Source organism: Metarhizium acridum (genome assembly GCF_019434415.1).
Source record: "Metarhizium acridum strain ARSEF 324 chromosome Unknown scaffold_574, whole genome shotgun sequence".
Taxonomy (NCBI): Eukaryota; Fungi; Ascomycota; class Sordariomycetes; order Hypocreales; family Clavicipitaceae; genus Metarhizium; species Metarhizium acridum.
In genome coordinates, this window is record NW_027094044.1 from 973,180 (window position 1) to 1,000,619 (window position 27,440).

The 27,440-nt window shown below is 48.2% G+C and overlaps 9 protein-coding genes across 10 annotated transcripts; 1 reads left to right on the forward strand and 8 right to left on the reverse strand.

Annotated features, from left to right (window-relative positions):
- Positions 1 to 4,776: 4,776 nt before the first annotated feature.
- On the reverse strand, positions 4,777 to 5,768 carry J3458_020697 (uncharacterized protein; the record flags this gene model as incomplete). The annotated part of the gene is made up of 2 exons (XM_066122182.1): positions 4,777 to 5,318; positions 5,372 to 5,768. The coding sequence occupies 2 exons, from the start codon at positions 5,766 to 5,768 to the stop codon at positions 4,777 to 4,779; spliced, it is 939 nt and encodes a 312-aa protein (XP_065972809.1).
- Positions 5,769 to 5,950: 182 nt separating this feature from the next.
- On the reverse strand, positions 5,951 to 6,562 carry J3458_020698 (uncharacterized protein; the record flags this gene model as incomplete). The annotated part of the gene is made up of 2 exons (XM_066122183.1): positions 5,951 to 6,194; positions 6,255 to 6,562. 2 exons carry the CDS (start codon positions 6,560 to 6,562, stop codon positions 5,951 to 5,953), a joined length of 552 nt encoding a protein of 183 aa, XP_065972810.1.
- Positions 6,563 to 7,652: 1,090 nt separating this feature from the next.
- On the reverse strand, positions 7,653 to 8,178 carry J3458_020699 (uncharacterized protein; the record flags this gene model as incomplete). The annotated part of the gene is made up of 2 exons (XM_066122184.1): positions 7,653 to 8,055; positions 8,096 to 8,178. The coding sequence occupies 2 exons, from the start codon at positions 8,176 to 8,178 to the stop codon at positions 7,653 to 7,655; spliced, it is 486 nt and encodes a 161-aa protein (XP_065972811.1).
- Positions 8,179 to 8,496: 318 nt separating this feature from the next.
- J3458_020700 (uncharacterized protein) lies at positions 8,497 to 8,871 on the forward strand (the record flags this gene model as incomplete). The annotated part of the gene is made up of 1 exon (XM_066122185.1): positions 8,497 to 8,871. The coding sequence occupies one exon, from the start codon at positions 8,497 to 8,499 to the stop codon at positions 8,869 to 8,871; it is 375 nt and encodes a 124-aa protein (XP_065972812.1).
- Positions 8,872 to 10,752: 1,881 nt separating this feature from the next.
- On the reverse strand, positions 10,753 to 12,756 carry J3458_020701 (uncharacterized protein; the record flags this gene model as incomplete). Its single annotated transcript, XM_066122186.1, has 3 exons — positions 10,753 to 11,666; positions 11,749 to 11,997; positions 12,081 to 12,756. The coding sequence occupies 3 exons, from the start codon at positions 12,754 to 12,756 to the stop codon at positions 10,753 to 10,755; spliced, it is 1,839 nt and encodes a 612-aa protein (XP_065972813.1).
- A 2,216-nt stretch (positions 12,757 to 14,972) lies between these two features.
- J3458_020702 (uncharacterized protein) lies at positions 14,973 to 15,387 on the reverse strand (the record flags this gene model as incomplete). The annotated part of the gene is made up of 2 exons (XM_007812677.2): positions 14,973 to 15,061; positions 15,147 to 15,387. 2 exons carry the CDS (start codon positions 15,385 to 15,387, stop codon positions 14,973 to 14,975), a joined length of 330 nt encoding a protein of 109 aa, XP_007810868.2.
- Positions 15,388 to 16,204: 817 nt separating this feature from the next.
- On the reverse strand, positions 16,205 to 18,487 carry J3458_020703 (uncharacterized protein). Its single transcript, XM_066122187.1, has 2 exons — positions 17,896 to 18,487; positions 16,205 to 17,828 (listed from the first exon to the last, which is right to left on the reverse strand). Exons 1-2 carry the CDS (start codon positions 18,111 to 18,113, stop codon positions 16,361 to 16,363), a joined length of 1,686 nt encoding a protein of 561 aa, XP_065972814.1. The 5' UTR covers positions 18,114 to 18,487; the 3' UTR covers positions 16,205 to 16,360.
- Positions 18,488 to 18,864: 377 nt separating this feature from the next.
- Positions 18,865 to 23,387, reverse strand: J3458_020704 (uncharacterized protein). The gene is made up of 3 exons (XM_066122188.1): positions 22,654 to 23,387; positions 19,864 to 22,280; positions 18,865 to 19,812 (listed from the first exon to the last, which is right to left on the reverse strand). The coding sequence occupies exons 1-3, from the start codon at positions 22,953 to 22,955 to the stop codon at positions 19,157 to 19,159; spliced, it is 3,375 nt and encodes a 1,124-aa protein (XP_065972815.1). The 5' UTR covers positions 22,956 to 23,387; the 3' UTR covers positions 18,865 to 19,156.
- Positions 23,388 to 24,578: 1,191 nt separating this feature from the next.
- On the reverse strand, positions 24,579 to 27,278 carry J3458_020705 (uncharacterized protein). Of its 2 annotated transcripts, XM_066122189.1 has the most exons (2): positions 27,212 to 27,278; positions 24,579 to 27,108 (listed from the first exon to the last, which is right to left on the reverse strand). In XM_066122189.1, exon 2 carries the CDS (start codon positions 27,008 to 27,010, stop codon positions 24,590 to 24,592), a length of 2,421 nt encoding a protein of 806 aa, XP_065972816.1. In that variant the 5' UTR covers positions 27,011 to 27,108; positions 27,212 to 27,278; the 3' UTR covers positions 24,579 to 24,589. The 2 variants fall into 2 exon arrangements, with proteins under 2 accessions (XP_065972816.1, XP_007810870.2); XM_007812679.2 differs by lacking the exon at positions 27,212 to 27,278 and having other exon boundaries at positions 24,579 to 27,208.
- Between the last annotated feature and the right edge of the window lie 162 nt (positions 27,279 to 27,440).

Sequence of the window (27,440 nt, forward strand, 5' to 3'; positions counted from 1 at the left end):
ATTAGTAAGTATTATAATAAAGTTAATAGGCTATACTAGAATTAAAGGCGTATTTATAATAACTAGTATTTAAAAGTTAATTTTAATATTACGTATAAGGGTTAATAAGCTTCTTATTATTAGAAATATTATTCTTATTAGAGTTATCTTTTATAATAAAGTCGCTTAAATAACGCTTAAAGCGTAGGGTAAAAGGGGGTAAAAGAGTGCTAGTAATATTAGCTATATTATTATTTTTCTTTTTTTTAAACTAATATAAGAATAAAGAGATTAATTTAAAAGCTTAATAAATAAATTTTATAGGGAAACGCGTGTAATAAGATTTAAAATTATTTTAAGAAAGAGGTAAGAATAAAAGGTTATAAAGAATAAGAAGAAGATACTATAAGAGATTTATTTTATACTTAGCTTACCTTACTCTTATAAAGAAATAAAAAAAAATAAATATAAAAGGTAAAAAAGAAGTATAACGCGTCTTATACAGCTATTAACTAGGTATTAAAAGAGCCTAGATAAGTAAGAGGGTATATTATAGGCTTAAATTAATAGCTTAAGCTTAAGCTAAACCTATTATAAAGGTAGCTTAGACTTAACCTAAATAATTTACGGGTTAAGTAGAGATATAAAGGGGGGTAAAAAGGGGGAAACCTTTCTTTCTCTTTCTCTTTCTTCTTAAGTTTATTCTTACTTTTTAAAAACGTATACTTATAGTAGTATAGTATAGCTAGTCCTTAATAGTATTATTCTTAAGCTTTTTAAATAAAACGTATAATTTCTTAAAAATTATATTAAAATTAAATAAATTAAAAGTAAAAGGCTCTTATATATTAATATCTTCTTAATTTACTTAAAAGATATTATATATAAGAATTCTTATAACTGTTATTATAAGTAAATAGCTTAAAATATAAATAAATTCGCCTCTTTATTTTTTATTTACGTATAATTACTAGGCTATTTTAATAATACGTATAATAATTATAAATAGCTTAATTACGTGTCTTTTTACTTTAATAAAGATTAAGGTAAATTACTTATAATAAATATATGTATAAGATTAAGTATTAGCTTTTAAGAATAATTAATTAATTTAATTAAGAGATTAAAGACTTAAAATAAGTTAATTAAGTTAAATAAGAATAAAATTAAGTAAAATTCTATAATATTATAAGCTTATATATATATATTTTATTTATTATTTACTTAATTATATATATATTACTTATTATATTATATCTCTTATTATTTTATTATATAATTAAAGAGGCTTTAAGTTAAGTAACTTTAAGTAAAGGTATTAAATAATAGTTTTATTTAATTTAAAATAATAATTAATATCTTCTTATAATATTTTAAGTTAATAATTAATTTCTTTATATAAAAGAATTAATAAAGTAAAGATTAACTTTATATATATAGCTTAAATTACTTAAACCACTTAAACTATTAAAATCGCTTAAAATACTCAGAGCATTGACAAGAAAACTACATTTTCAATTTTCAAAAAAGCTTAAATAATTAATAATAAATCTAATAAAATACTTGAATTATAATAATAAATACATAAAATAGCTAATATTATAACCAATCAGCTTATATAAAAAGTGGGTCCTACTAGCTTATTATAAGCTTAAAAACTAGATTATGTAATTTTCTAAAAACACACTACACTACACTACACTACAAAAACTACAAAATGTAGTTTTTGAAGTTTTAAGCTTATAATGGTATATAAAGACCCACTTTTTTCATTATAAGCTTATAATTTTAGATTTATGCTAGTTATTTATAAAACTTATAAGTTTATAAGTATTTTATTAGATTTAATATAATTTTTTATATTCAAAACTACAAAAACTACAAAACTACAAAACTACACTACTTCCAATGCTCTGAAAATACTAGATGTGGGGTTATAGCAGTAACTGTAGACCTTAGCTAATGTGCCACCGTAAGCATATGCGGGTACGTTGACGTCACCAGACATGCTGGTCAACTTGTGACTTGGCGTGACCGTTGGCACCAACACGCATGTCTCTTTGAAGCAGTGAACGATGCATTTTCCAAGGATTGAGACCAATAGGCATTGTTTTTACAGCCCAACACCAGCCTCAATTCCAAGCACAAGCCTGTGCTGGGCCGCTCCCAAGGCCGGATGGAGAGAGAATGCCTCCAGACGTCGTTGGAGCCTTGGCCGCCTTGAGGAGATTTGTACAATATGTCAAGTGCCTTTGCAGATAAATCCCAAGTATCTTGGCCCCATAATCTCTTTACATGCTCAGAATCCAAAATCGTGGCACGCTAAAGCAACATGTCCACCATCAATCTTGTCGAGTATGACTTTCATAAGTTGAATAAGCCTAAAACAAAAAAGGGATGAGGCAGCTCATTGCTCTAGCCTACCAAACAGCTTTTAAATGGGAGGCCCCAGAAGCAGGTTACGAGCATCTTGAAAAGCCTAGAAATCTTTACAGGAAGACAACTAAGCACGTTTTGTATGTCATCGCGCTCTGTACTCTAATATACGATAGTAGATTAGTGTATACTTACTCATTTGTAAATACGTTCTGCCACAGACTGTATACTAATAGACTTAGATATTATATTCTATTGGACTAAGATAGTATTTCACATTCCGTATCCTAGCACAGGGCATCCAGAGACTTTACATGTATCAAAGCCGCAGGGTAATGGCTCGATTCATTGATAATTGTTGAGAGAAGTATGCAATATTTTAGCAGCTACGGTAGTAACTCGCGGGCTTCTACAAGTTTTGACCCCCTGGCTTAGTTGGAGGTATTAAAGGCCCTTGGTTCTCTTCAAGGCCTAGATCAGCTTTGTTTATATAACAAGTCGATGAGAGCCTTTGCCCTACGTCTCGTGATCGTAGCCCTCGTGTGACCGTGTGACACCACCCTACGTATGAACGCCGCCGGCGAGCCATCCATTTATTCGCAATTGCGCAAGTCGTCCTAATTCTGTTGATCCATCAGATCTCGCCATCTGTTCACCCATGCTACGAATAACGCTGTCAATATAGCATCCCGCCCCCGTGAGATGCAAGATGTGTGCAATGGCGCGGTGAACAGCAAGGAGGCGTGGCGACGGGCAGTATTTCCGTAAAGACAGTAGTGGAAGAATAGAACAAAAAAAAACAGAAATAAGGTAAAAGAAAAAAAGTTCAGAGAAGAAGTACGAAAATATGAGAACAAGGAAAATACTATACCAGCTCCTCGGATTCTGATCTGATATAGACCAATGAATGTGGTAAAATATGCGCGACTTCTAAATAGTTAACGTCATCGTCTTTAATTGTTTAACCGTTATCGTCTAGTATTCATCCCTTTAGTGTTTCTCGTTCTCTTATCTTGGTTATATGAAAAGCTCGCGAATTAACATAACGGTGCCTATGTCGTATTAAACAGTTACCGCGGAGGGTTGAGAGCCGTTCTGGCGTTCCGAAAAAGTCTTGACTACTCGATCGCAGAGTCGCTGAGCGGTAATGAGGTGTGAGATGGGGCGTTTTTCCAGTTGCCGCTCGCACTATATAGAGTGAGATAGTTACCTGGCAAGATTTATCTTAGATGTACACGGCATGAAGAAGTTATCAACCAAGTGGTCGGCAAATCCAATCAGACGTGAGAGCAAAGCCTCCTCATCGGAGAAGTTAATAGCGCTGCCCTCCATCTGCAGGCCCATCGCGCGAAAGAATGCCCGCAAGACGTTATCTTTGGACTTTAGTGATATCATTGATGGCATACTAATAGACTAGACCAACTAGTTTCGGTCGATTATATTTGCCGTTAGAGTCGATCTCTGTTGTGAAAGTAGTCAACGATATGATGAAAACGCGCGTCGGCTTGGTTGCGGACATTGTCTGTTGTTGGGGAGGGGGGGGGCCGACGACAGGTTCACGAGCCCCGGGATAGAGTCCTGATGACGATGATGGGGAGTAGCCATACCGCTGACGACTGCTGTCCTACCTAGCCTTGCGATGCGAAGAAGACATGGGATGATGTTGGAATTAGGAAGTCTGTGCAGGAAGCCAAGTGATATCTGGTGGGCCCCAAATGGCTGCTAATCAAGAAGCCATGCTATCCTTCTTGAGTAGGGTGTAAAAGGTCTACGGGTACCCGTGTGAGTTGCTTACTCGTGGGCTTTAGGTAGGTAATAGGTAGGAAAAAAAGACTTAAATGGATTTATAGGGGAAAATAAGGTACTTATAATTATTTATTAGGAATATTAAGTGTTTTTAAATACTTAAATAAGACTTATATAACTTACTTTATACTTTAAACTTAAAACTTATTATAAATATAATTAAATATTAAAGGGTTAACGTTAATTATTATAATTAATTATTATAATTAATTTAAAAAAATTAATTTATATTATTATATTATATTATTATACGTTTATAGGTATTTATAGTATACTTATCTTTATATTAGGTTACTTATAGTATACCTAAATTACCTACATAATAAAATAGGTAACCCACGAATAACCCAAGAAAAACTTGGATACCCACGGGTGCCCACGGGTACCCGTTTTTACACTCTATTCTTGAGCCAGACCCTCATCGCGCCACTTCCGCCCTGTTCATTCTTAGGAAAAAAGGTATCAACTTTAAAGACTTCATTTTAACTGTTAACCCCGAATCATCCCAACCATGCAAAGCGTCGTTTGTTTTATCCTTTACCCTGGAGTCCAGTTCTATCATCGGGACTCCCTTCAACCCGGCAATCTCGAGCTCTTTGACTTCCCGGAGAGACGTCAATCCACGTACGTGGTTTCCAGATCAACATCATTATCGGGACTCTCGGCACAATAGACAATTGGCCCACGGGTGACTGCTATCTCGTCTTTCCTAGTGCCGGGGTGAGCATACACCATCTTGGGCTGCGTGGGAAAGGATAGCTGTATTTCGGACGACGAAACGACCGAAACGTAAAAGTACCCTTCCCGAACATGGCCTTTAGCTGAGGTCGTGTATCCAGTAGCAGCCCAGTCGGGTATACGAATTGCTAGCTCAACTTCCTTTTGGCAGTCAACAGTTATTTTCACGGTGCCTTCCCAAGGTAGAGGTGTTTCCATCGTCACTTGAACTTGGTGGCCATCCACCTCTGGTGTCAGAACCGAGCTTATAAACAGATGAATGGCAACAGTGGAGCCCCGAGTGGAAAATATGAGCGATGGCAACATGCCCATTAGTTTTGCAACATTCGGCGGACAACAGGAGGTTTCAAACCACTTCTTCCGACACCATGGCTGGCCCGCAACGGTCGCTAGAGGATTCTCGTAGTAAAATTCTGCTCCTAAACGCAAAGTTGGCACATACTCTCGAAAGAATGGAGAATGGTTGGTCTACCTTGTGATCCAACGGCTCCCAAAACACAATTCAATAAGGCACGTTCCATAACGTCCCGGTACAATCTGTTTGGGCAACTTTGAAGCAGACGCTCGCAGAGGAAAACGAGGGCGACGCTGGCACAAGTCTCAGAGTAGCAGCCTCCTCCGGCCTGCAGGTCCGGGAGGTGGTAATCTGGCCCGAATCCTTCATACTCGGCGACACTACCTAGGCCGCCAATAACGTACATCTTCTGTTTGACTGCGTTGTTCAACAGCCTTTGGACGGCATCCTGAATATCCTTCGTTTCGGAAGGCTTTACAAAAGCATAGTGTGCTGCTCCAGTGACAAAATACATTGCTCGGACACAGTGACCTTCGATGGTCTGCTGATCGACAAGTGGCATATGCGCCTGCATGTAGGAGTAGTCGTGGGTACTCCTAAAGCGACGTCTTAGCATTTCGCTGGGAGAGTCGAAGGGATTTTCGTCTCTGGCCAAAGCCTCGCGGTCGTAATATATGCGTCCCCTCTCATCCTTCTTGCTCCGTTCACGGAGGAAAAACCCAGCCGTGTCAAGAAAAACCTCTTCCCGAGTAATCTCTAAAGCCGGAGCAGTCCAATCTCCAGCTCTTGATGTCCCGGGTATCCTCCTTTGGGAAGTACCACCGTGCGTACTAGTTGGCTCGCTTTTCCCATGACATGTATGAGATCGTGCGAGCCCGTGAGTTGGTAGTAGGCAACGGCAAACTCGGCGAGATGACCCATGCAATAGAGCTCATGCATGTCCCGCAGGTTGGTAAAGCGTCCTTTTGGGTCATGCAGCGTAAAATATGAGTTGATATATCTGTTGTTTCTATCAGTGAGTCTCGCGACCGGGCAACTTTTGACCTATGCTGACACGAACCCGTCTTCCCACTGGGCCTTTTTGATATATCCTACAATCTCCTCTACATCGGCACGTATCTGGGCATCATCGTCTTTAATCAAGTAATAACAACAAGCCTCCATGGTCTTATAGACATCTGAGTCCCAGAAACAGTGAGCCTTGGTCGGAGCGCTTTCTGGAGTCCATGATAGCGCGTAAAAGCGGCCGGTGGTTTTTAAGGAATCAAGGATGGCTGGTAGCGTAGTCTTGCGCATTCGCTCGTCAATCTGCCAATAGAATGGCGAGCTGACGCCAACACACTCAATGGGCGCGGGTTCAAAGGACATGGTACAGGAGTCGAGGCAGCATAAGTGCTACAGTCGAATTCCCTGATGTTCCATATGTTACTGGCGATACCGCTTAATATATGATCATATACGAGTAGTGCTACCTCGAAGCAAGCCTCAGATTCGCTGTGGCAGCAGATGGGAATGCGGTAGTACGCACATCTGTCGAGAGGGTTGTTCACCAAAGCCCAAATGTCGGCAGAATGACCCGACAATCCCCACACCTGAGACATACATGGCTCTTCCCGCGTCTGGGGGTGGTTTTTTAGACGTTGGTTAATGTAGGTCTCCCACTCGATGCCTTGATAGGCTCAATGTCTTAAGTTACTCGTCAAGTCTCACGACATGGCGTACCACCCCAACATTACCCTCCCAGTAGAAGCAGTAGTACCATTGACTAAGATTGACTCATAATAAGACGGCTACAAACCCGTTGGTAGTTTGTGGCTTCCAGTTGACCACGGTTTTTTTTGAGGCGGCGGGTCAACAAGTGTACGAATGTATACCAGAGAAGCTTTCCGTAACGTATCATTGACCAGGGACGGGGGATGGGATGAATCTTTGTTGACTAATCAGTGGCCTGGACGCGGTTATTTATCATCTTGACGTGAAACGATTTCAACCTGGAAGCTGCGGCCAAAGATACCACGTGGTCGCCATACGCGAACGTTTCATAGAATGCCCAAAGCTCAGTAATTCACCAACCTCTTCGGCGGGGAATGTCGGGAGCAAATCCGGCACGAGTCGAGCTGGGATGCCCGGTGTCACCATAAGGACATAACGGCGAGTGCATATATAGTGCCCCTGAGCAGGTAAGAAGTATGTGAACATGGAGACGTGACGTTGTCTTTTCTTTGAGTCACGACAATAATCATGGCTGATAGTACGGCAGAAAAGCGTGCTCCTGGCGCTGATATCGAGCATGCCGGTCATAAAGATGGCACTGGACATGAGGAGTTCAAGGGCGGCGGCAGCTACAACTACCTCACCATGGTTGTCGATGCCTGAATGCGACAAGGAGCATGAGCTTGCGGTTTGGGAGGGTGTCAAGAGATACTGCAAGGCTGTCTTTCGAACATTCGTCTCCTCTCTATGCATTGTCATGGATGGATATGACACAGCCTTCACAGCCACCCTCTATGCCGAACCTGCCTTTCAAAGATAGTTTGGAAAGCCGTTCGGGGATGATTACCAAGTAACAGCAGCATGGCAGACTCTCTTTGGCATAACCGGCACTCTCTGCAACACCGTTGGTGTCTTTCTGGATGTTTATCTCTCCGAGCGTATTGGGCGCAAGCTCGTGATGCTGGGGTCGCTCGTCGTACTCACTGCCACCATCTTCTGCCAGTTCCTTGTCGAGAGCCTTCCCGTGTTGCTTGCCGGACGAATGATGGCAAATGTCCCCATTGGTGTGTTCCAGGCATCGACAAACACCCACGCGGCCGAGATTTGCCCAGTCGTACTGCGTGCTAACCTGACCACGTATGTCTATGCTGGGTCATGGGTCAGTTTGTATGCGCCGGCGTAACATACTCGGTCTCGCAAATCACGACCAAGCTGGCGTACAAGATCATCTTGGCCGTCCAGTGGGCCAGGCCGCTGCCCATCTTCATCATGATCCTGTTCGCGCCGGAATCGCCGTGGTGGCTCGTCAGAAAAGGGCGCCTGGACGAGGCTGAAAAGGCCGTCAGAAAATTTGCTGACGACGGCGTCAATTCCAAAAGAAGCCGTTGCCATGATGATCCACACCATTGAGCTTGAAGCAGAGACGCAAACGAGAAGCTCTTACCCGGCGTCCTGCAGGATAACAGATCTACGCCGCACAGAAATTGCGTGTGCAGTGTACGGCATCCAAGCCCTCATTGGGAATCCCGCAAGGCTATACAACCTACTTCTTTCAGCAGGCCGGGCTCTCAACTGGGGCCGCATTCAAGATGAACATTGGCAACAACGCGACGTCGTTCGTTGGCACCATACTTGCATGGCCACTTCTGTATTACTTTGGGAGACGCACAGTTTACTTTGGTGGCCTACTGGGCATGAACATCTTATACTTCGCCATCGGCTTTGCAGGCATTCCGCCGCTGTCCAACAAACCTGCCAACTGGGCCAAATCCTCACTGTTGATCATCTACCTCGTCATCTACTGCCCCTCGGTCGGCGCGACCGTTTACACCATCGTGGGTGAGGTTGGTGCCTCAAAGCTGCGAGGCAAGACGGTCGCACTGGCGCGAAACACGTATTGTTTGTTGTCCATCGTCATGCAGACTGTGGTTCCCTACATGTTGATTCCAGAGGAGTGGAACTAGAGCGCCAAGTCGGCCTTCTTTTTTGAAGGGCTTTGTTGCATTTGTTTGGTTTGGACTTTCTTCCGTCTGCCCGAGATAAAAGGACGGACTTACGAGGAAATTGATACACTGTTCGAGAAGCGTGTCCCTGCGAGGCAGTTCCAGAACCGCGAAATCGACGCCTATGCCGACGCTTTATCAAATCTGCACTGCCCGGTCAGCCTTGACTGCCAGAGCTTCTCAGATGGTCTTTCTTCAACTTGCCTCAGTAAAGAAGGTCTGGAATAGTGGCATTCGCCGCCGGTCCTTTTACAGAATCCACAGACAGGGAGAACATTGTCACACTTCGTCTTTCGTGCTCTGCAGATAAGACATGCCTTTCCTACCTTTCTTCATTCATATGTTCCGCTGGGACGAGTAGAAGGCACCACATTCACAGAGTCATGTTTTCGTTTCCGTGATCCTGTCGGGCCAGGTCTGTAACTGGCAGTATCTCTTTTGTCGATTCACCCGCCATTCTCTTGTTCTCGTATGTTATAGTCGTTGGTGACATTGCAAGATGCGGAGAAGCAGACGACAGTTGTGTTGGTGGCAACTCTGCATATATTTGGACAAGGGTCTTGATTGGGCGCTGCACCTTGACCACTGTCCCAGTGACTAGTATACAAAGATGACTGCTCATCTGGAATATGCAATTTCGATGCTCTTTTTTGATTGTTGAACATGAGGTGGTACTTCATTACATCCCTGGCCTTTGTTATTCCCCGGCGTAAACATTATAGCCTTAGTAATGTCGGATATCATCTATCAACAACGCAACACGGGAAGTAAGCTTGTCATGCAAAATATACAACGGGAAACGAACTAAATGATAAATGACAAGTTGGGCTTCCATGCTTAGGTGCAGGCCGGCTGCTGTAACAGTCAAGAATCCGTCTCCCTGCCGCATCTCATATATTTTGCTCGCGAAGAAGGGGAGTATTTGAAAATACCTTACCTCTTCCGACCAATCTTCCCTCATACCCCAAGAGAGGTAGACATAAGAGCTTTAGTATTTAAACCTAAACTTGGAGTGACAGGAGGGATGAGTATTCCTGCAGTCACTACAGTAAAATGTAAATGTACGATTTAGGACAGGGTGACAGCAAGAGTTGAAATGGAGCTACGTGGTCAGTCCATTACAATTACATTTGAAAAGGTCAGAGTTATACCAACTTTGACCCATATATCTACCCCTATAATGTATGCGTATACCGGTTTCGTCGTCGAGGAAACTGTAGGACTAGGCTAATGTTGTGTGCCATGTGAATTCGTAAATAAAACGATTCTATGACTGAAAAAGGTGGTGTGAAAATGTTGGGTAGCCGCGTTAAAGAATTTTTTAAAAAAAAATCAGGACATGAAGACTTCACTCTGTCCATAGCCTGGGCTTATTACGCAGCATCTACCTTACCACTTGCAGCAGACCTTTGATGCAAATACACAAGCTCAGGTATCGCCTGGGTCCTGTTTACGGTACTTCAAAGCTCGCAGGATCGGTGCAGCTTGCTATCTAATTACTTCCATATTCACCGCTTCTAGAAGAAGTCAAGTTATTACATTATTTTCGTTTCAAACGGTATTGAGGAACTAAAAGGCGAGACACGGCTACATACATAGCTCTAATAGTATTACCTGATTCACTCCACTAACATGTGGCAGAAGGTGGAAACGAAACTTCTATAGATAGCTACGTTCCCCTAGCAAGCATTCCGAGCTCGAGAATCCCACACTGTTGAACGCATGGGACTGGGACTAGCTGAGCTCATGCGCCGCACCTAGTTTAGTAGATTATGGGAACTCCAACAATTACGTTTGATGACCTTCTATTTTTGTGCTGTACAGCTACTGCTGATCTTACAACTAAGAATACGCTAACCACCCGTGCCAGGCATCTGTGAGTCGCTCGGCGTGTGAAGCAGTAAGATACGCGGACTTGGCGAGCCTATCCTGAACTTGGCTGAACTTTCGTGCCGGGGCCTTCTTCTCAAATAATATATCCAGTTCAAGATACGACAACCCCTTCGTTTCTGGTAGTCGAAAATAGCACCACACAAGGCAACAGAGGGCCGTGCCGACGTATACAAAACACGATTTGCCTGCTATGTCCCACGCCGTAGGATTGAGCATTTTCGGCACCAGAGCAGTGTTAACAATCATGGCGGCATTATATGCCACCCTGGCCAAAGCAACAGTCTTGACCCGCAGACGCGTCGATGGAATTTCCGCCACGACGACGTAGCACACGGGGCCTATGGTCAGATCGTAGGTAAACGTCATGAGGATGATGAGGGCGCCCAAAGCCCAATCAGCCCCGTTACTTCCTGCCGACACCACCGACACTATTCCGCCGGCAGTCAAGAACGCAACCGCCGACGCCAGGCCGAAAATGTACAGTTTTCGACGACCTATCTTGAATAAAAGGCCCCATGAAATGATACCCGCAATCAGGGCCATGCCATACATCCCAGTAGAGAGGCTGAAAGAGTCGGAAGGGTCGAAGCCAGCCTGTTCAAAGAAGTATGCTGCGACGGCGGTCAAAACGCCGCCAGAGAGTGCCTGACACATCCAGACCACACACGATATCTCGGTGCGACGGCGATTGACACCTTTAAACAAGTCTGAATACGTTGCTCCGCCGTAGTTCAACTCCTTCTCAATCCTGTTAATGTGCTCCATCAGAGCTATACTGTCGTCGATGTGGGAGCCGGACCGGTTGCAAAGTCGGCCAAGAGACCGCCGGGCGTCGGCCGCTCTCTCATGGCGAATAAACCACCCTGCAACGACGTTGGTCAATTACAATTCACACACGCGCGTCATCTATGCAAGAGGAAAGTTCCAGTGTGGCGAGGTACTTACAAGGGCTTTCGGGCGCAAAGTAAACGCCAATTAGCAGGGGAACTGCCCAGGCCCATTGCAAGGCGAACGGGAGCCGATAAGACCATTCCGAATTGTTATACACCAAAGCCCGGAGGACACCGGTTCCCAGGAGCTGCCCGGTAACCCAACACATGTTAATGTTGCTCAAGACATAGGGCCGCAAGCCCGAGGGCACAACCTCAGCTGCGTACGTGGCAGCTAGCGTCTGAATGACGCCCCAGGGTATTCCTGTTACGCCGTGTTAAAGGTCATAAGGACGATGGCGAGGGTTGGGGAAAAGTGTTGCTCTTACCACACAAGGCTTGTGAAACCAGCAGAGTGGTGATATTTCTCGCAAAAAACGGCAGGGAACACAGATAGGCACAGCCAAACCAGGCTGCCCATCATGACCTTTCGGTATCCGATATTATAGGTAATGTATCCGTGGGTCAGCAGTCCAATAATCTCGCAGGCGAACGCTGCGTTGTGCAGGCCGATTTGCCACGGCACTGGAATCTGGTACGATCCATTACCCACAGATGTCCCCGGTGTCGACTCCGGTTGCCCGTACCTGCGTTGAAAGGCTGGGAATGCGAGGAAGCCCGATATGAGCGACTTGTCGTATGCCTCCATGACGACTGTAAGAAACAATAGGAGCGTCCAGCCAACGGCCTTGGGGTATTGGCGGCAACAGGCCAGAAAAACCATTTCCTTCTCGGAGTGGAAGCCGCGCCGGATCTTGCGCGGAGTGTCATCATAGCCTAGGGATAATTGCGGAAACCAGAATGTGTCCATGGTGCGGCTGGAAATGGTGCTACACAGGCGGATATCGCCCGTCGTTGCTTGGGCGGCCCTGGGAGATGCCCTCGCGGGCACTCCACGCCATTCGTGGTCATGGCCCTCGTTGCTCGTTTCGTCAGGAGTTGATGCTGCTTCTGGACGGAAAGCCGACGGGCTCTTCTGGCTCAGGTGGTCCGCGTCCTGGTTCCTTGCCCCCGGTTGTAACATGGGATCCTTCTTGACCAGGCCAATACACTTGGAGGCTGAGTGATGTGCTTCGGCCGATTAGTTAAAGACCCATAGTCGCTGGCGTAGTCTAACAGAATAATCCAGACTCGTAGACCTGGGCATGGATTCGCCAGCTAAGAAGGAGATGGAAGAGTCGTGTCTATGAGCCCGCCGTACCGTCCCGAGAAGCTACTCCAAACTTACTGCGGCTCCCATCTTGTCGCAACTTGGCATCTAAATACAAGCCGTTTCCGGCATGGCAAAGAGCCTTTCTCTGTGCTCCACCTGCAACGGCTGTGATGGCTACATGTTTTAATAGTACTCTCAGGTCTCCTCACAAGTAGCTGCCCAACAAATGAAAACCTGGGGAAAATGTGGGATCGAGCCATCCACAAACGCCAGGCGTCACACCGGATAGGTAACTGGGCTGGCGTGTGTGGTTGAGTGGAGGGATAACCCTCCCACACCAGGTGATGTTATGTTCAGAGGCCATAGTAGTCATGTGCTTTTTTTTTCCTTTTGGGCCCTTTTCCGCTCAACAGCTCGAATCTTGTAGGATTTTGTGCAATTAGCATGAATCGACAGTCGGTACTATGTGCCCGCCACCAATACGGATGCTCAGGAATGACGACGCCGATGCTTGTCGGTCTAAAAGGGAGCCAGTAGGACAATGACGTGTACTTCCCCGAGGCTTATGCGCAATGAGGCGTTTCGAACCAGTCTCTCGGAGAAACGCCATATTGCTTGGGGAACACACCCTCGCGCCAAGGACCACAGACAGAGGCCATAAGTAGTGGCTTGGATGGCGCAAGTCAACACAAGACATTGGACACCACTGGATCATCAGACGGCCAAAGAACTAGAGAACAGAGCACATTGGCAGGTGGAAAGCGATACCCAGCAGCAACGTGTATTATCAACTCTGAAAAGATGCTTGCCGTTAGTACACGCCTAGGTACGTTGCGCTGCCCTCCCACAGGGTCTTGTATTCTTCGGCTAGGCTGAGTGAGATGTATTGTTTCACGCAAGGTATAAGCCCAATATCTCTAGATATATGCCGAGATGGATGGAAACGCGCTGCATGCTAAGACGGTCGAACGCCACTAGTCCGAGGTTTTACTACTTGACTCTCTAAAACTGAATGATCATACCCATCAATCAGGGTTCCATTTCTGCTACAGCAGCAAAATATCAAGACACAGAGGCTGACAGAGCCAATATTTCCGGCGCGACCTCTAGATCCTGAGAAAGAACTATTTAGTTTCTTCCAGTCTTGGTACAAAAACCATCAATAGAGTTCCCTCCTCAGGTCTTAGGTCTATCCTTTCGACAGTCAAGAAGCCGCAAACGCCAAATCTCACTAATCGCCAAATACCCTATTCCTACCATTAACATATTCACGAATAGCTGCAATGATAGTTGGCAAGATGTCCTCCCCTTATGTGCTTATAATAGAACGACACATGGCTGGGGGGAGTTTCGTATAGTAAACCCAACAAACGCTAGGTTACAACGACTCAATATATTCAATATGAAGGAGGCTAACTCGAATAAAACCTATTTGCGAGGATACAAGCCTTTGAATAGTATCCACAGCCAAGAGCAGACGAAATCACTATGCCACGTATATTCAGATGGTCAAGTCATGTCCAGATTTTGCAGCATACAAGTCAATGATTAGCTGCAAACCGCTCATTCTCGCCTTCACCTCCCGCTCTCGCGCACCGTCACCCTCATCATAGCTGTCATCAGCCCATTCCTTTCCCCTAAATTCACAGGCGCATTTCGCAAGTCGTTTAAAGCACCCGGCGTTCCCACACAATCCCCGGATGTACCACCGCAAGCGCAAACACAGGATCACAAAAGCAATGATGACGAATTCCTAGAAGCCAATCCCTAGCATATACATGAGTAGCGCCCTTTTTTTTGGATATGGCGCGCAGCCGTGGGAACGGCCATGCTTCCGTCGGCCAGCTGAACTGCAAACGAAGCAATGTCGAAGAAGACGAAGACGACGGCGCTGATGGAGGCGGGCATGCCGAGGATCGAGCGAGACGGGTAGAAGTAGTATACCATTTTTCCCAGGGTCATATACACAAATACATTCACCCTTGTTTCTCATGTCAGCGCAAGCTGCTTATCAACTCGCTGCTTCGGGGCCAAACTTACAAATAGGGGCGAGCAGGACCAAGATCTGGAAAACGAGATACAGCCCACTACTCTGCTGGTTCCTCGAGCTTAACATACGGAATATCATGGTCGCCATCTCCCAGGTAGTGGCCATGATAATGACCCAGCACCACGTCTGCAAAATTAAAAAAAAATCAGCCGCCCCGGAACTGCATTTTCTCAAAGTGCCTGTGGCGTCGGATGACAGGAGAATAACTTACAAACTTTTTTAAACATGGCAGCCTGCAGAATATGCACCACTATTAGGAACCCGAACAGGCAGGCCACAGCGAGTGCAGCCCAAAAGCTAGGGTAATAGTTCCATATGGCAGCACATTCACCAGGGGCAATATGTCCATTCGCGTCGGGGATAGCTGTCTGCACACACGTCGGAGCAGCGGCAATGGGAATAGTCTTGCCTGGAATTGTCAGGGCCGAATTTTTGACGCCGTCAATGGTCATGTACTCTGTTTTCGTGAATGAGCTGGAATTTGGTGCCGGTGTTGGTGAACCTGTTTCCCGGGGGAATACGTCAGACAGTTGTAGTGAGAGGAACGGCCAGTGCTGGCACGACGACGGTTAAAAGTGGAAATAAGAAGAGCATTGTAAGTATGCCGTACAAAAGAAAGAAGGAAGAGAATGGAACTCAACGACTTGGAGCAGCACCAGAACTTCTTGGAGCCTTGGATCCTCTTGGCGAGCTTCCCCAGGCAATCATCTTATATGCCTCCTTATTCCAAACTTGGCAACTTCAATTCGTCCCCTGCCATCGGACTCTTCCCACTCGGGCTCTCGCACTTCTCTCCTGATTCCCGCGCCACCACGCGGCCAACCCGCAGGAACATGTCCGAGTCCGAGCCGGCCAACCATAATTTGCCGGATGGACCCTTAGCACGTCGGTTACGGTTGCAACTTGCAAGATTGACAAAGCTAATTGCATTCTCGTAATGCACTATTTACAGGCACAAAAACGCAGCCCTAATGTAAATAGCTGGCCGTCTTTGCTTAACTGCTCCGCGGCTGACACCGGCTGCAAAAGGTTGCCATGACTTGGGTTTGGTTCTGTTTCCGTCAAGTTGGCTTAGCCTCGGTTCTAGGACGCGTTGTTGTCTTGAAGACTTGGTGTTTCTGGATTCAAGCATTGGCATTTATTAGGCCACTTTCTCTACCGGCCGCATATACCACAACAACACACACCAGTCCGTGGCGGAGAGCAGATTTGCCCGATAGGAAAAGATGTAACAATATACTGTATTAGAATGCAGTATAGGGCATGGTAGCTTGGTACCTGATGGGGTCAAATCAACCTTTTGCCTTTCACCGTGATACTCTTCCATTTTCCAACCATGTAGATCAAGCAAGACGACTAGCTCCTGGGGAATTTCTTCACTGCAGCCCAGATGAAGTAAAACAATTACAATTACAAGATGATACATCAAACCCAATCGTACATCCTCTCCATGCCCTCGCGACCAAGGACCAAGAAACAAACCCTCCTTTTTGCACCGTCCCCTTCGCCATCGCCATCCTCCATGGCGGAATCCCTCACGCGCGCCTCATCCGGCGGCACAGCTTGATCCAGTCCCATGCCGCCGCCGTCGACATCCTCGGGCGTCAACTCGCCAATGCCATGCTCAATCTCGACGATTCTCTTGCTAGTGGCATACAAGGTCGACGCGTCCCACAGCGTCTCCCGCGTATAAGACAGCTTCCTGAGCAGCGACAGGGCCCTGAGCCGCAGCCCCAAGAACCGGCACTTGGTCACGACAAAGTACAGCAGCGGGCAGAACCCCATGACGAACATGAACTTGTTGTTGCGCGTCGAGGCGCCGACAAGTGCCCGCGCCCGAGTCGCCACGTCCACGATGCGCGTAAACTTGTCCATGTGGTCGTCGTAGATGGTCTCGTCGAGGGCAAGGCACGTACTCGCCCAGATCTTGCAGACCAGCCATCTCATTTCTAAAACGAGAAGCGTCATCGCCCCGGCGTGCTCCGACGTGTCCCCCCCGTGTCGCAACTTGTCAAGCGCAGACCACCAGGAGTCGAGGTCTCCCTCCAGCGTGCGCTTTTCGTCAAGGACCGCTTCCAGGGGCTGCTCCTGCACGCCCATCCCCAAGCGATGGTGGTCGCTCGCCCTGACGAGCCGGACGGCCCGCGCGAGCAGGCAGTCCAGCGACTCCAGCGCGTCGTCCAGGGTGCCGAGGCCGATGGTGACGGCCTGGGCATCGTGCAAGACGGGAAACGTGGAAATGTCGCCGCCAAAGAAGTAGGGAAAGATGCCGAGGTGGCGAAACACCCTCACCAGCTCGGGCTTGATGTCGGCGCCCGAGTTGAGCAGCGAGATGCCATGCTGCGAATGGCTGATTGCGCTTTCGGTGTCGCCGCGCAGGAACTCGATACACGTGAAGAGTATACAGACGAGCAGCACGGTATTCAGGTCGGCAGGGCACGACGTCTGCGGGCTGATCAAGTGCGAGATGGCGGCATTGTAGTGCCGAATGGCACAATCATGGCCGCCGGCGTCGACTGCTCCCGTCTGGCCCCTTTCGGGCATCGAAGAGACGCCGTCCCCAAAGTTCTCATACAGCCAACTTATTGCCAGGACGGCATGCCTCGTCGCAGGCTCCGAGTGCACCATCTGCGCAACCAGCTTGGTCCAGAACGAGCTGTCCAGCGGGCCGCACAGCGCAGGAGCAACGATTTGCTGGTAGAATGCTAGACCGCGCAGCTCGGGATCGTCTGCCTCGGGGCAAGGGCTGGGTGATGCCGGAACAGGCGCAGAGAGGAGACGGTCCCAGGACATGCAGCCCGGCGGAGGAGGCATGTAGCCGTCGCAGGTTCGGCCGGTGGACGTGCATCTGTTGCAGGCCGGGTGTGTTTCATCGCACTTTACTTTGCGTTTTCTACCGCTACATTAGCTGGGGGGAAGGGGAATATCATGTTTTTTTGCGTCGGTCATGCTGTACATACTTGCATGTTAGACAGCCGGTGCGAACCTTGGGAACTCCTTTTCGGGCCATGCTCACTGGCAAACGACGACAAAGGGCAAATTCGGACAAAGGAACAAAAAGCGACGCTAATAAACCGGACCCGAGACAAAGCAGCGCTCCTGTATGCTGATGCTGATGCTGATGCTCATACAATCGGTTGAATACAAAGGAAACCTGCCGTCTCGTATACAAATACATGGTCGCCGCGATGCAGGCAAGAGTCCTGCAAAGGATCGCGACACCCGTGCCGTCTTATCCCTTGGATTTTTTGCATCAACCAAACGACGATATTCCCAAACTGCCGCCCCGGCGGGGAGACACCAAAATAGGGTCGTGATGACGACAACACCACCATCAAGGGGGGAGTAGTTACGTGGACGTGCTACCATCGTGTTGGATTTCCATACGTCAAGTGGGGCTGAGCCCACGGTAACGGTCATTTGGACTGCTTCCTTTTCGGCCAAACCAACTTGACTCGACTCTCAAGGTCAGAGGCTGTTCAGGGTTGTGAAGGGTTGTCGGGTTTGTCGGGTTTGTCAAGGTTGTCCAGGTCTGAGGAAGGCCTCAGCAACATTTGAAGCATGCATAACATGCATGCAACCAGCTCGCGTCGTCTCTGCACCCCTCAAACTGCGGCCAGACCGTGGCTCAGTCCCAACGTCCCAACCCATCATCTCCACCCTCATTCCACATTCAAGCTCAGCCCTGAAACTCCGTTGCGTTCCTGACTAGTCCCTCTTTTCCCTTTTCACCAGCGCATAGTCCCGCCACATAGGGCTGCTGTTATGCCTGTTGCGCTCGCAATTCCTGCAATCCCTCACCATGACATCGCTACATACATCATGAGAGCCCGCTTAATATCCGTTCGGACCATGTCCTCCGTGGCTTGGCCGCCGTAATGTCAACTTTATCGCTTGCTTAATCTCGGCGCCATTTGTGGGACGCGGTGGGGTTTCTGAGTCCCATCCTGGACCCTTCAATGTCTGTCTGCACGAGCGTACCTACATCCATATTACCGCATTACCGGATTGCCGTCCAAACCGCCGTCTTCATCTACTTCGTGTGGCTCCTTCTCCTTCCCCCTTCGCTTCCTGGGGCATCATCCATTGAACAAATCGCAGTCACAAAATAGAATTCGCCTAGTCGCCAACCTGCTGTAGCTGGTAATGTACAAATGTAAATGCTCCGTAGAGGTGTTTTCCCTTGCAGGGGCTTTTCAATGATGACCATGGTACAATTGCCTAGTTCGGCCTTCCCTTTCCAACAACCTCTCGCAATACCCGCAACTTTTCCTCCGTCACACGAATGGCTTCTTGGATCTCGCGTTCATCCATCCGCTCCTCTCGCAACTTATCCTCCACTGTCCGGTGTTCCATCGCTCGCTTTCGCGCACTTGGCTGATCCGAGCTCAGCCGCTCCATACCCACGCGCTCCTCTAGCCATTCCCATAGCTCAGAATCCTGCCGCCGCCACATCTCCTCATAGGCGGCTTGTCGGTTGTGACTGTAAAATCCAAGATCTGCGCCAAACGGCGCGTTGTTCTTCGGCGGAGACCCAAAGCCAAACCACATGGCAACGAGCAGGCCCACGAGTAAGCCATACATGACGTTCCCCGTATGTATGGGCTGAAGCACATCAACACATGGCTCCAGTATATTTCGGACCGGTTCCAAGGGTCCCCAATTTTGTTTCCCGCCGTCCGACTTGCTACCCTTGCTGGCTTCCAAGTCGACAACGGCCTGTAATGCCTTGCTTCTCTTCAGCTTCTTCTTGCCCTTGACAATCCCGTTTGTGGCCGTGCCGGATCGAGCCCTGGACGAAACTGCAGACTTGAGTGACGCAAATAGCTCCTTGCAATATTGCCCTTGCCCATCATTGACATTCTTCTCGATGGTTCCTAGCGCACGTTAGCACCTCAGATTCGCCACGATACAACCATCATTCATACCCTTTAGCCAGCACTTGCCCGACCAATCGACTGTGCAGTTGATTTGGATGCGTGTAGCATTGTTCTCGGCCCATGACAGGCAGTATTTCGTCTTGACGGTAAATAAGTTGCCGTAGGGCACATCTGGATTCTGAGTAGAGACGCTGAGGTTTACGGCCTTCTCCAAGTCGATCTGGTCAATGGTTTCTGTCACAACACATTTCGTTTGCTTCGGGCCGATGGAGCCGTTGAGTGGTTTGATGTACGTGAAGGTGCGGCTCTTGTTCTCGGCCGTGAGGCCCTTCCTATCCTCCATCTGGATGTCGGTGCACTTTTGCTCTGTCGACAGCCACCTATTCATCCACGTGACAGATCCAGGGCCAAAGACGAGGCTGTACACTTTTCCAAGAGGGGCGGGAATAACCTCATCACCGAGAACCTTTTCGTAATGGGCTGCTGAGTCGCCGCAGTCTGTTGGCGCATGAGCGGAGGGTCCAGGAAAATCAGGTGCGCCGCCTGGCGGTGGAGATGCGTCTTTGGACGGTTCAGATGCTACGCCATTTACAGCAGTCACTCCAGACACCTTTCGCGTCACCGGCTTCTCTGAATCCGGTTCAACTGCTGTCATATCTGTCGACTGGGTCTCCGTCACCTCATCGTGTTCTTCTTCATCATAGAACTCGTCGTCGTCGCCTTCATCATCATCTGTATCTTCTTCGGATCCGGACGCCTCTTGTGCCTCTTCCATCACCCCTTGCTGTTCTTCCACCTTTTCCGTCTTGTCTCCGCCGGTTCCTTCTAGCTGAACGCCGTTCAATGTGCTTCGTAGAGTTGGGTGGCCCAGTTTCCAAATATTTACAATAAGATCATATGTGGCATCTCTGCTTGTAAAACTGGCAAAAATATGTTTGGCGTGCAGCGTCGATATCATCAGACCGTTTTTGAATACAAGAGCGGTGCTTCGCTTCTCCACAGACACGATTTCGTCAAAGCTCATGACCAATGTTGTTGTCCAGCCAAGGATATTACTGCTGAAGCAAAGGTGACCCTCAGACACATATAATCGGCCATGGGCTAGGATCTCTCGTTGAAGAGCGCAGCTATAATCTTCAATTAGATAGTCATCATCAGGTACACTCTTGAAGAGATTATGAAAATCGCGGTTCCGCTTCTTGCTGGCAATCGCGAATCCGGTCAACTTGGGTGCCCCTAGGCCGCCGGTGGTGGGAAGAGCAGCACTTGTGGCAGATGTAATAGCCGCAGCTACGGTTCCTCCTGTTGTCGCTGAGCTTCCCCTCTTCCTGTGAGGTTTCATTGCACTCCTGAGACTGGACGACCGTTGAACTGGCCCTTTAAGGTCTGAAAAGTCCGTCTGCGGGGGGGTCTGGTCCCCGCTGGCAGGTTCGGCCAAGGAGCGGGGACGGCTCGATGATTCTGCTGGAAGTACGTCCGTGACCGAGGTTTGAGGCTCAGTTGGAGCAGATTCTGATCTCGTTCTGGTGTCGGCAACACCGCCGAATCTGGCGCTCGCGGGAGAGGCAACTGAAGATTCAGGAAGACCGAGTTGACTAAGGCTCAGGTCCCCAGACCCCAGTGTTCGAACTGCAGACTCTTTCTGATCCATTGTGTCTTCAATACGCGGCTCTGGTTCAGGTGCAGGTTGCGAGTTCAAGGTTGTTTGGCTAGCGGCAGGAGAATTCAGAGACTTTGGTGTGCCGGTCCGGTTTTTATTACTTCCAATGCCGAGTCCCCCGCTGGGTATCGTATTGCTAATTGAGGTAGCTGCGTTTTGAGCGGCAGATATCATAGACGAGAAGAATCCAGTGGCACTTTGGTTACTCTCTCCGCCAGTCTCGTCAGTAGGTGTTAATGGCGCCGCTGTAATATGAGAGAGCTTGCTAGGACCAATTGCTGCAGACCCAGATTTGCTTCTCCTATGGGTGTTCATATTCGACGCAACAGCACTTCCATCCGCTCTCAGTTTAGGGTCGGCCCCATTCGTTGACGACCTGCCGTCCGGAGACGTTGCGAATTGTGAACGATCAGTTCGGTCCGTTGGAGTTGGGGGGGTGTTGACAATAACGGGAGCAGGTTTATCGTCTTGAGGTGGCGTACGGGGAGGGTTGGTTTCGATTTTGGGTGTCACTGTCCTACCCTTTCGGTCGGCGGAAGCTAATTTTGCTGGCGCAGGAGGTTCCGGGATCGAGTTCTGAAAGCCGGGAATGCCCTTTGCTTTGGACGGCTTTTCTGGCGACCCGGACTTGTCACTGCTGCCGCTGGAATAGCCGCGGGCTTGAGAGGAGGATAGGAAGTGAGACCGCGAGTCAAGGTGTTGCGTCTGGACCACGGGGGATGACGTTGTCAAGTAACCGATCAGAGATGGGTGGGCTGATATTGTGGCGGGTCGAGCTGGAGCAGAGCTTGATGCGGGTCTTCCACTGTTCAGCTTGTTAGGCAGACGTTTCGTTTATTAGTAGCACAACAGTTTTGCATGCGGAAAATGCTCGTTGGGAGAATTGAAGCTGGCAAAAAAAGGTGATAATAGCACAGGAGGACGACAGAATCTTGAGAGAAACGTGAGGCTTTAAATGACAGTAGAGACTAGTTCCGACGAGCACTATGGCTGCTATTGTCATACGCACAGTGTGCGGCGGGGCCATCGAGTGGAGGAGACTGGCACGAACACCCATCGAAACTTTTGTCTCGGAGCTTAAAACAGAAAAGCCGTCATACTGTGACTGTGTATGGGGCAAGGGGAAGGAAAAGAACAGAACAAAGATATCAAGGATAGATGAAAGTGATGTAACATACCGGTCGGCAGTCTCCGGATCTGCGCCAGACTCAAAGGACCCAAAGCTGCGGTCGTCCATCTCGTCGTCGTCGTCAGCAATGTTGGTTGAGTTGGCATCATCACTCTCGAGGGTCAGCTCGCGCTTGGAACGTCGCTGGGTGCTGTGTGCGCTTGTGCTGCGTGTGTCATCATCTGGGCCCGATGCCTCCGAGTCCCGTCCATTCTTGTCCTTTCTGCGCCTCCTCTTCGCTGATAAACCCTTTGGCAGCAATTTGCCGACCCGTAAGCCGCTGCCACTGCTGCTGGCAGCAGTGCCATCCATTGCTGAGGCTTTGTCCCCCTAGAGAGGTCGATCCTGTAAAGCAAAGGCAAGGAAGGTAGTCGCAAATATCTACTAGGGCTTTTGCCGGTAAATGAGCATGCGAGCGAAGCGATGTGTAACAGCGTTGGGCCTTGGCTCGCTGGAGTCCTCAATATCGTTCTTAACCCGAGAACAATCCTCCCCAACCTGGTTGTCTGTGTGCGGGTGCTGACGGCCGTCTTCACTTGGAAGCAGGCAGTGTTACTGGTAGACTTCGCCGTGCCCGACGGTGGCAAGTAGGAGGTTCCGAAAATAGATTGTAACTTATGATAGCACTGAGTGTGAGATGAGAATGAGGTAAGATGGGCAAAAAGTGATTGATTTTAAAAGGAACAGTAATCTGTCGTCCGAATCAAATAAAACGGCGACGGCGGTGGCGGTGGTCGAGGTTCGTATCGCCCCTTGCCTTGTAAGCTTACCGCAACAGTGGCAGGCGGGTCGACAGACAAGCTTGTCGCTCCTGCCTCTTAATAATGAATCTTGGTCTTGCCCAGTATTGGCCCCTTGCTAGCTCCTTTCAGTGTTCGTTTGCGTGGGCTCGTCACTCTCATTCTTGGCTTTGGTTCTTGACCAATCAAACAACAACTACTGTGCCTAAACCCCACAAAACCTTACGCAAGCTGCCATCCATCGCCGGTGCACAAATCTAGAAATGACGTTCATGATTCAAATGACAATTGATCTCTTAAAAAAAGATAAAAGAAAAGGTTTAATGAGGCAGTTGGACGCAAATTCATTCGCAATATGGATTGGTCCATGGGTCGCAGTAATCTCGCAAGTCAGCGTCTTACGTTGGGATCTTGTTGCGCCATCCTCAACGGCATGGTCCTAGATTCGCCTTGACGTGAACACAGTGCTACGGTGACTAGTCGCCGAACTCGAATCTCGTGCCACAAGATCCGACACTGAAAGACGTCATCGCGTGTTGATCCATTAATGGCAGTCAATATGAAACACGAAGAGGCGATGTTACAACGTGGGACACGCAGGTAAGTGTCACACCATATTAGTTTGAGCTCATTCTTGTCTTTTATCAAGACTCGATGTGCTTTGAGTAACCTAGCCACGCGGGTTGCAAAAAGGGCCGCACACCTGTGTGTGTGGTTGTGGGTGCGGGGTGTGCGGCCTTTTTTGCAACCCGCGTGCTAGCCAGGTGTGAAGTCAAGGAACCGCCTAAGTTTTTTTTTTTAAATTAAACATCTCTTTGATCTCCATATAATTGAAGAATATATGCAAGACGTGGAGTGAGGGGAGAAAAGGGCCAAATTTAATTGAGGCTTAGGGTAGCTTGTCCAAATGTGAAGACAAAAACACACCAAAAGATTGTTTAGAGCTACCATACAGGCAACAAAGACCTTGATTAATTTTTACAACATCTGTCTCATATCGCCCTTAAACCTACTCCTTCTAAAGAAGGAAATAAAGGGTTGGCTCAGGTGGCTTGAGCGCTCGGTAGATCCTTTGAATCAACAGCATGGTGGCTTGCTGGGCCAAGCACCAGATCAGTGGTAGACTCATAAAAAGCTAATGAAATCGCATCAAATTCGTATGACTATGAGTATTTCATAATGATACTATTGAAAAGTCCTCCTGTATCATTCCAGCATAGTTTGAAGCCGGCGTCGCAGCTCCTCTGGATTTGATCTTCCATATTGGTCTGGGTAATTCTCAAATATCGCCTTCCTCATCGTTTTTCTTGGCGCCCGTTTCCCAGTGAAGAGTTCAAACTGCGCAAACCCTTGATCTGGTAGTAGATCTAACCCGTCCATCGCGATCCACCCTCGACTTGCATGCTCCATTGCTTGTTGCAACAGTGGCGTGTTTAACGTTTTGTATCCAAGCTCAACGATGACCCCTCCAGTCTGATTTTCTAACCATGACTCAGGTAATCTGAACTCGGGAGAGGGAACGTCACCTATTGGATGGGTAGGGATGCATGAAATGATAATTGATGGTAAGCGGAATTCCGACTGCCAGTCGTGCTGGAGCATGGGAAAGACTTCAAATTTTGTCTTCACTCCAGCGCCCAGCCCTTCGAACTCCTTCTTCTGCAGCAGTTGCGTAAAATGGTCCACCAATTTCTTCCCATTCTCTACGGTTCGGTTGTATATGGCAATATTGCTGACGCCGACCTGCAAAAGTGCATAAACTGCAGCTCTGGCCATGCCTCCTGCACCAATAACCAAACCACAAGTGGCGGGTCGCACAGCGTTTGCTGGAGACAGACCTCGGCGAATGCATGCGCGAATACCTATCCAATCTGTATTCTCCCCATAGAGTGCAAGAACAGGACCTGCCCGGTTGACTCCACGAAAGAAGGAGGCAGCACCCGTCGGAACTGTGCCATCGTCGTTGAGATGGCGTATTGGGATCAAAGTATTGATGGCACCAATCGCCTGAGCGTGAGGACTTAGAGAGTCTGTCAAGGTGATAAATTCAACCTTGAAGGGCAATCCTATGGACGCCCCCGCAAAATTGGGATCTTGGATCAGATGTCTTACTTGCTGCAAGGAGTTTGTAGAATACGGCTCGTACCGATGCGGGACGCCGCAAACTTCCAACGCAGAGTTGTGCATTGCTGGCGACATACTGTAGCCAACGTTGGCTCCAAACACATACAATTTCATGGGATCGAACAAGAAGCTCGCATAAAGCGCTCTGGTGGCAGAGTCTGCCAAAAGGCCTGTTTGTCGCTGTTTCTCATTGACCTGGCATATGAACCTTGGTGAAACCAAGGTGAGAATGGGATTGAGAAAGGCAGAGTGTCTGCCTAAATGTCCAGAGTTGTATGCTATGATAGGAGCACGTGAGTCTGGAAGTGATTCAACAGTCGACCGAAATCGAGCGACTTCAAAGTTGTCGGTGACAGCTTCCGCAGGACGGATGAAGCGGACCAGGTCACAGTCCAGCCGAACTGCTCGCTGATAATGTGAGATCCATTGCGGTGATGTCCAGGAATCGAAGTTTGCTGTCGGAGCGTAGTGGCCTATCAACTTGCAGCTCCTTTTTTGAGATACTAGCTTGGCAATGGCATTGTCGTCTAGCCGTAAGTCCACTGTCATCATTTCTGGGGCCAGAGTCAGGACGTGGGAAAGTAAATCTAGATAGAAGTAGGTGGTCGTCATCGCCGCGGATGGGTTCGGGAGTCCAATGTGGACAATTATTGGAAGGACATTGCTTCTTCGCACCAAACCAACAGCTTCGGTAACGCGGTTGGCCATTTTAGTGTACTCGTCGAGATATATGCAGTGAGCCCAATCGATTTGGATGTCTTCAAAAGTGATCTGCATGGCGTCCGCACCTGCTGAGCAGTCCTCGATATCCACACGGTTGTGAATAATTTCCTGGACGGAGATGTCTACGGCGTATGTGTATTGGCGCTGCTCCGTGGCGACAGTAGCTAAAGGGTAGGCTGATTCAAAGAATGGGATTGTGCCGGCCGGATATATCTGTGAGAAGAACTTGAGCAAGTGGCGTTCGGCTTGCTTCAGTGCCAAATAAGGAGGCAAATCTACACCATAGGAATTGCGAATTGACGGCAGAGACTTTTCGACGGCGGCGGACTCGGAAACATTGAAAAACTCCAGGTTCGAACAAGTCCGAAAGAAGGCATTACTGGTGTTCCAGAAGGTTTCCCACTTGGTTCCTGATTCTACTCTTAGGTGTTCTTGTACGGCTTCCTTGCTTCTCACGACGTGGACTACTGGGTTGGATGCTGCGTATTGTCGCAGAAGACCCTGCACACGTCTTTCCATCCAAGAACAGACGATTATGCACCCAGTAGTATTGGTCTCTAGGGTGTCTTGGAGGACATCGCCTTGCTTTATTTGGCACTGCGTCGTGCCATGGACCTTGCTGTATGTGGGACTAGCGAGGTTGGTCGCGCGCTGGAAAGCAACTTCTAGGTCAACAATTCTCTTCTTCAAGGCCGACGCAGCCATAATCGCCAGAGTCGTCTTGCCAGCACCCCGCACGCCAACGATAACAATAGACGCCTCGGGGGTGAACTTGGGCATTTTGCTATTGAGCGGCGGTAACGTCGGCGACGACGCTCTTGATGTATACTCGATAGAATTGACAGAGGTTGTGCCGGACCTAGATCGAGTAATGGGCTCTGTTGCGTCTCCCAACGACAGCGACCTCTCATCAGCCATCAGGGCGGCCAAAGATCGTTTGACGCCCGTCATCATGTGTTGAGGAGTATTTGACTAACGCACCCACATGTATCGGTGATTTCAGATGCAATAGATGCCGCCGGCGACCTGTCAGTCCATGATGAGTGACGCAGGCAGCTGGTGCAAAAGTATGCCGTCAAAAAAATCTCTCTGAACCGGATGTATCGATTGAAAAGCGACTGGCCGACTGACCATCAATGGCAATGGCACTTGAGCGTGTCGCGAAGGTTCAAAGTGGATAAGTGTTTATCCGGGCTGTTCCTTCGCTTGC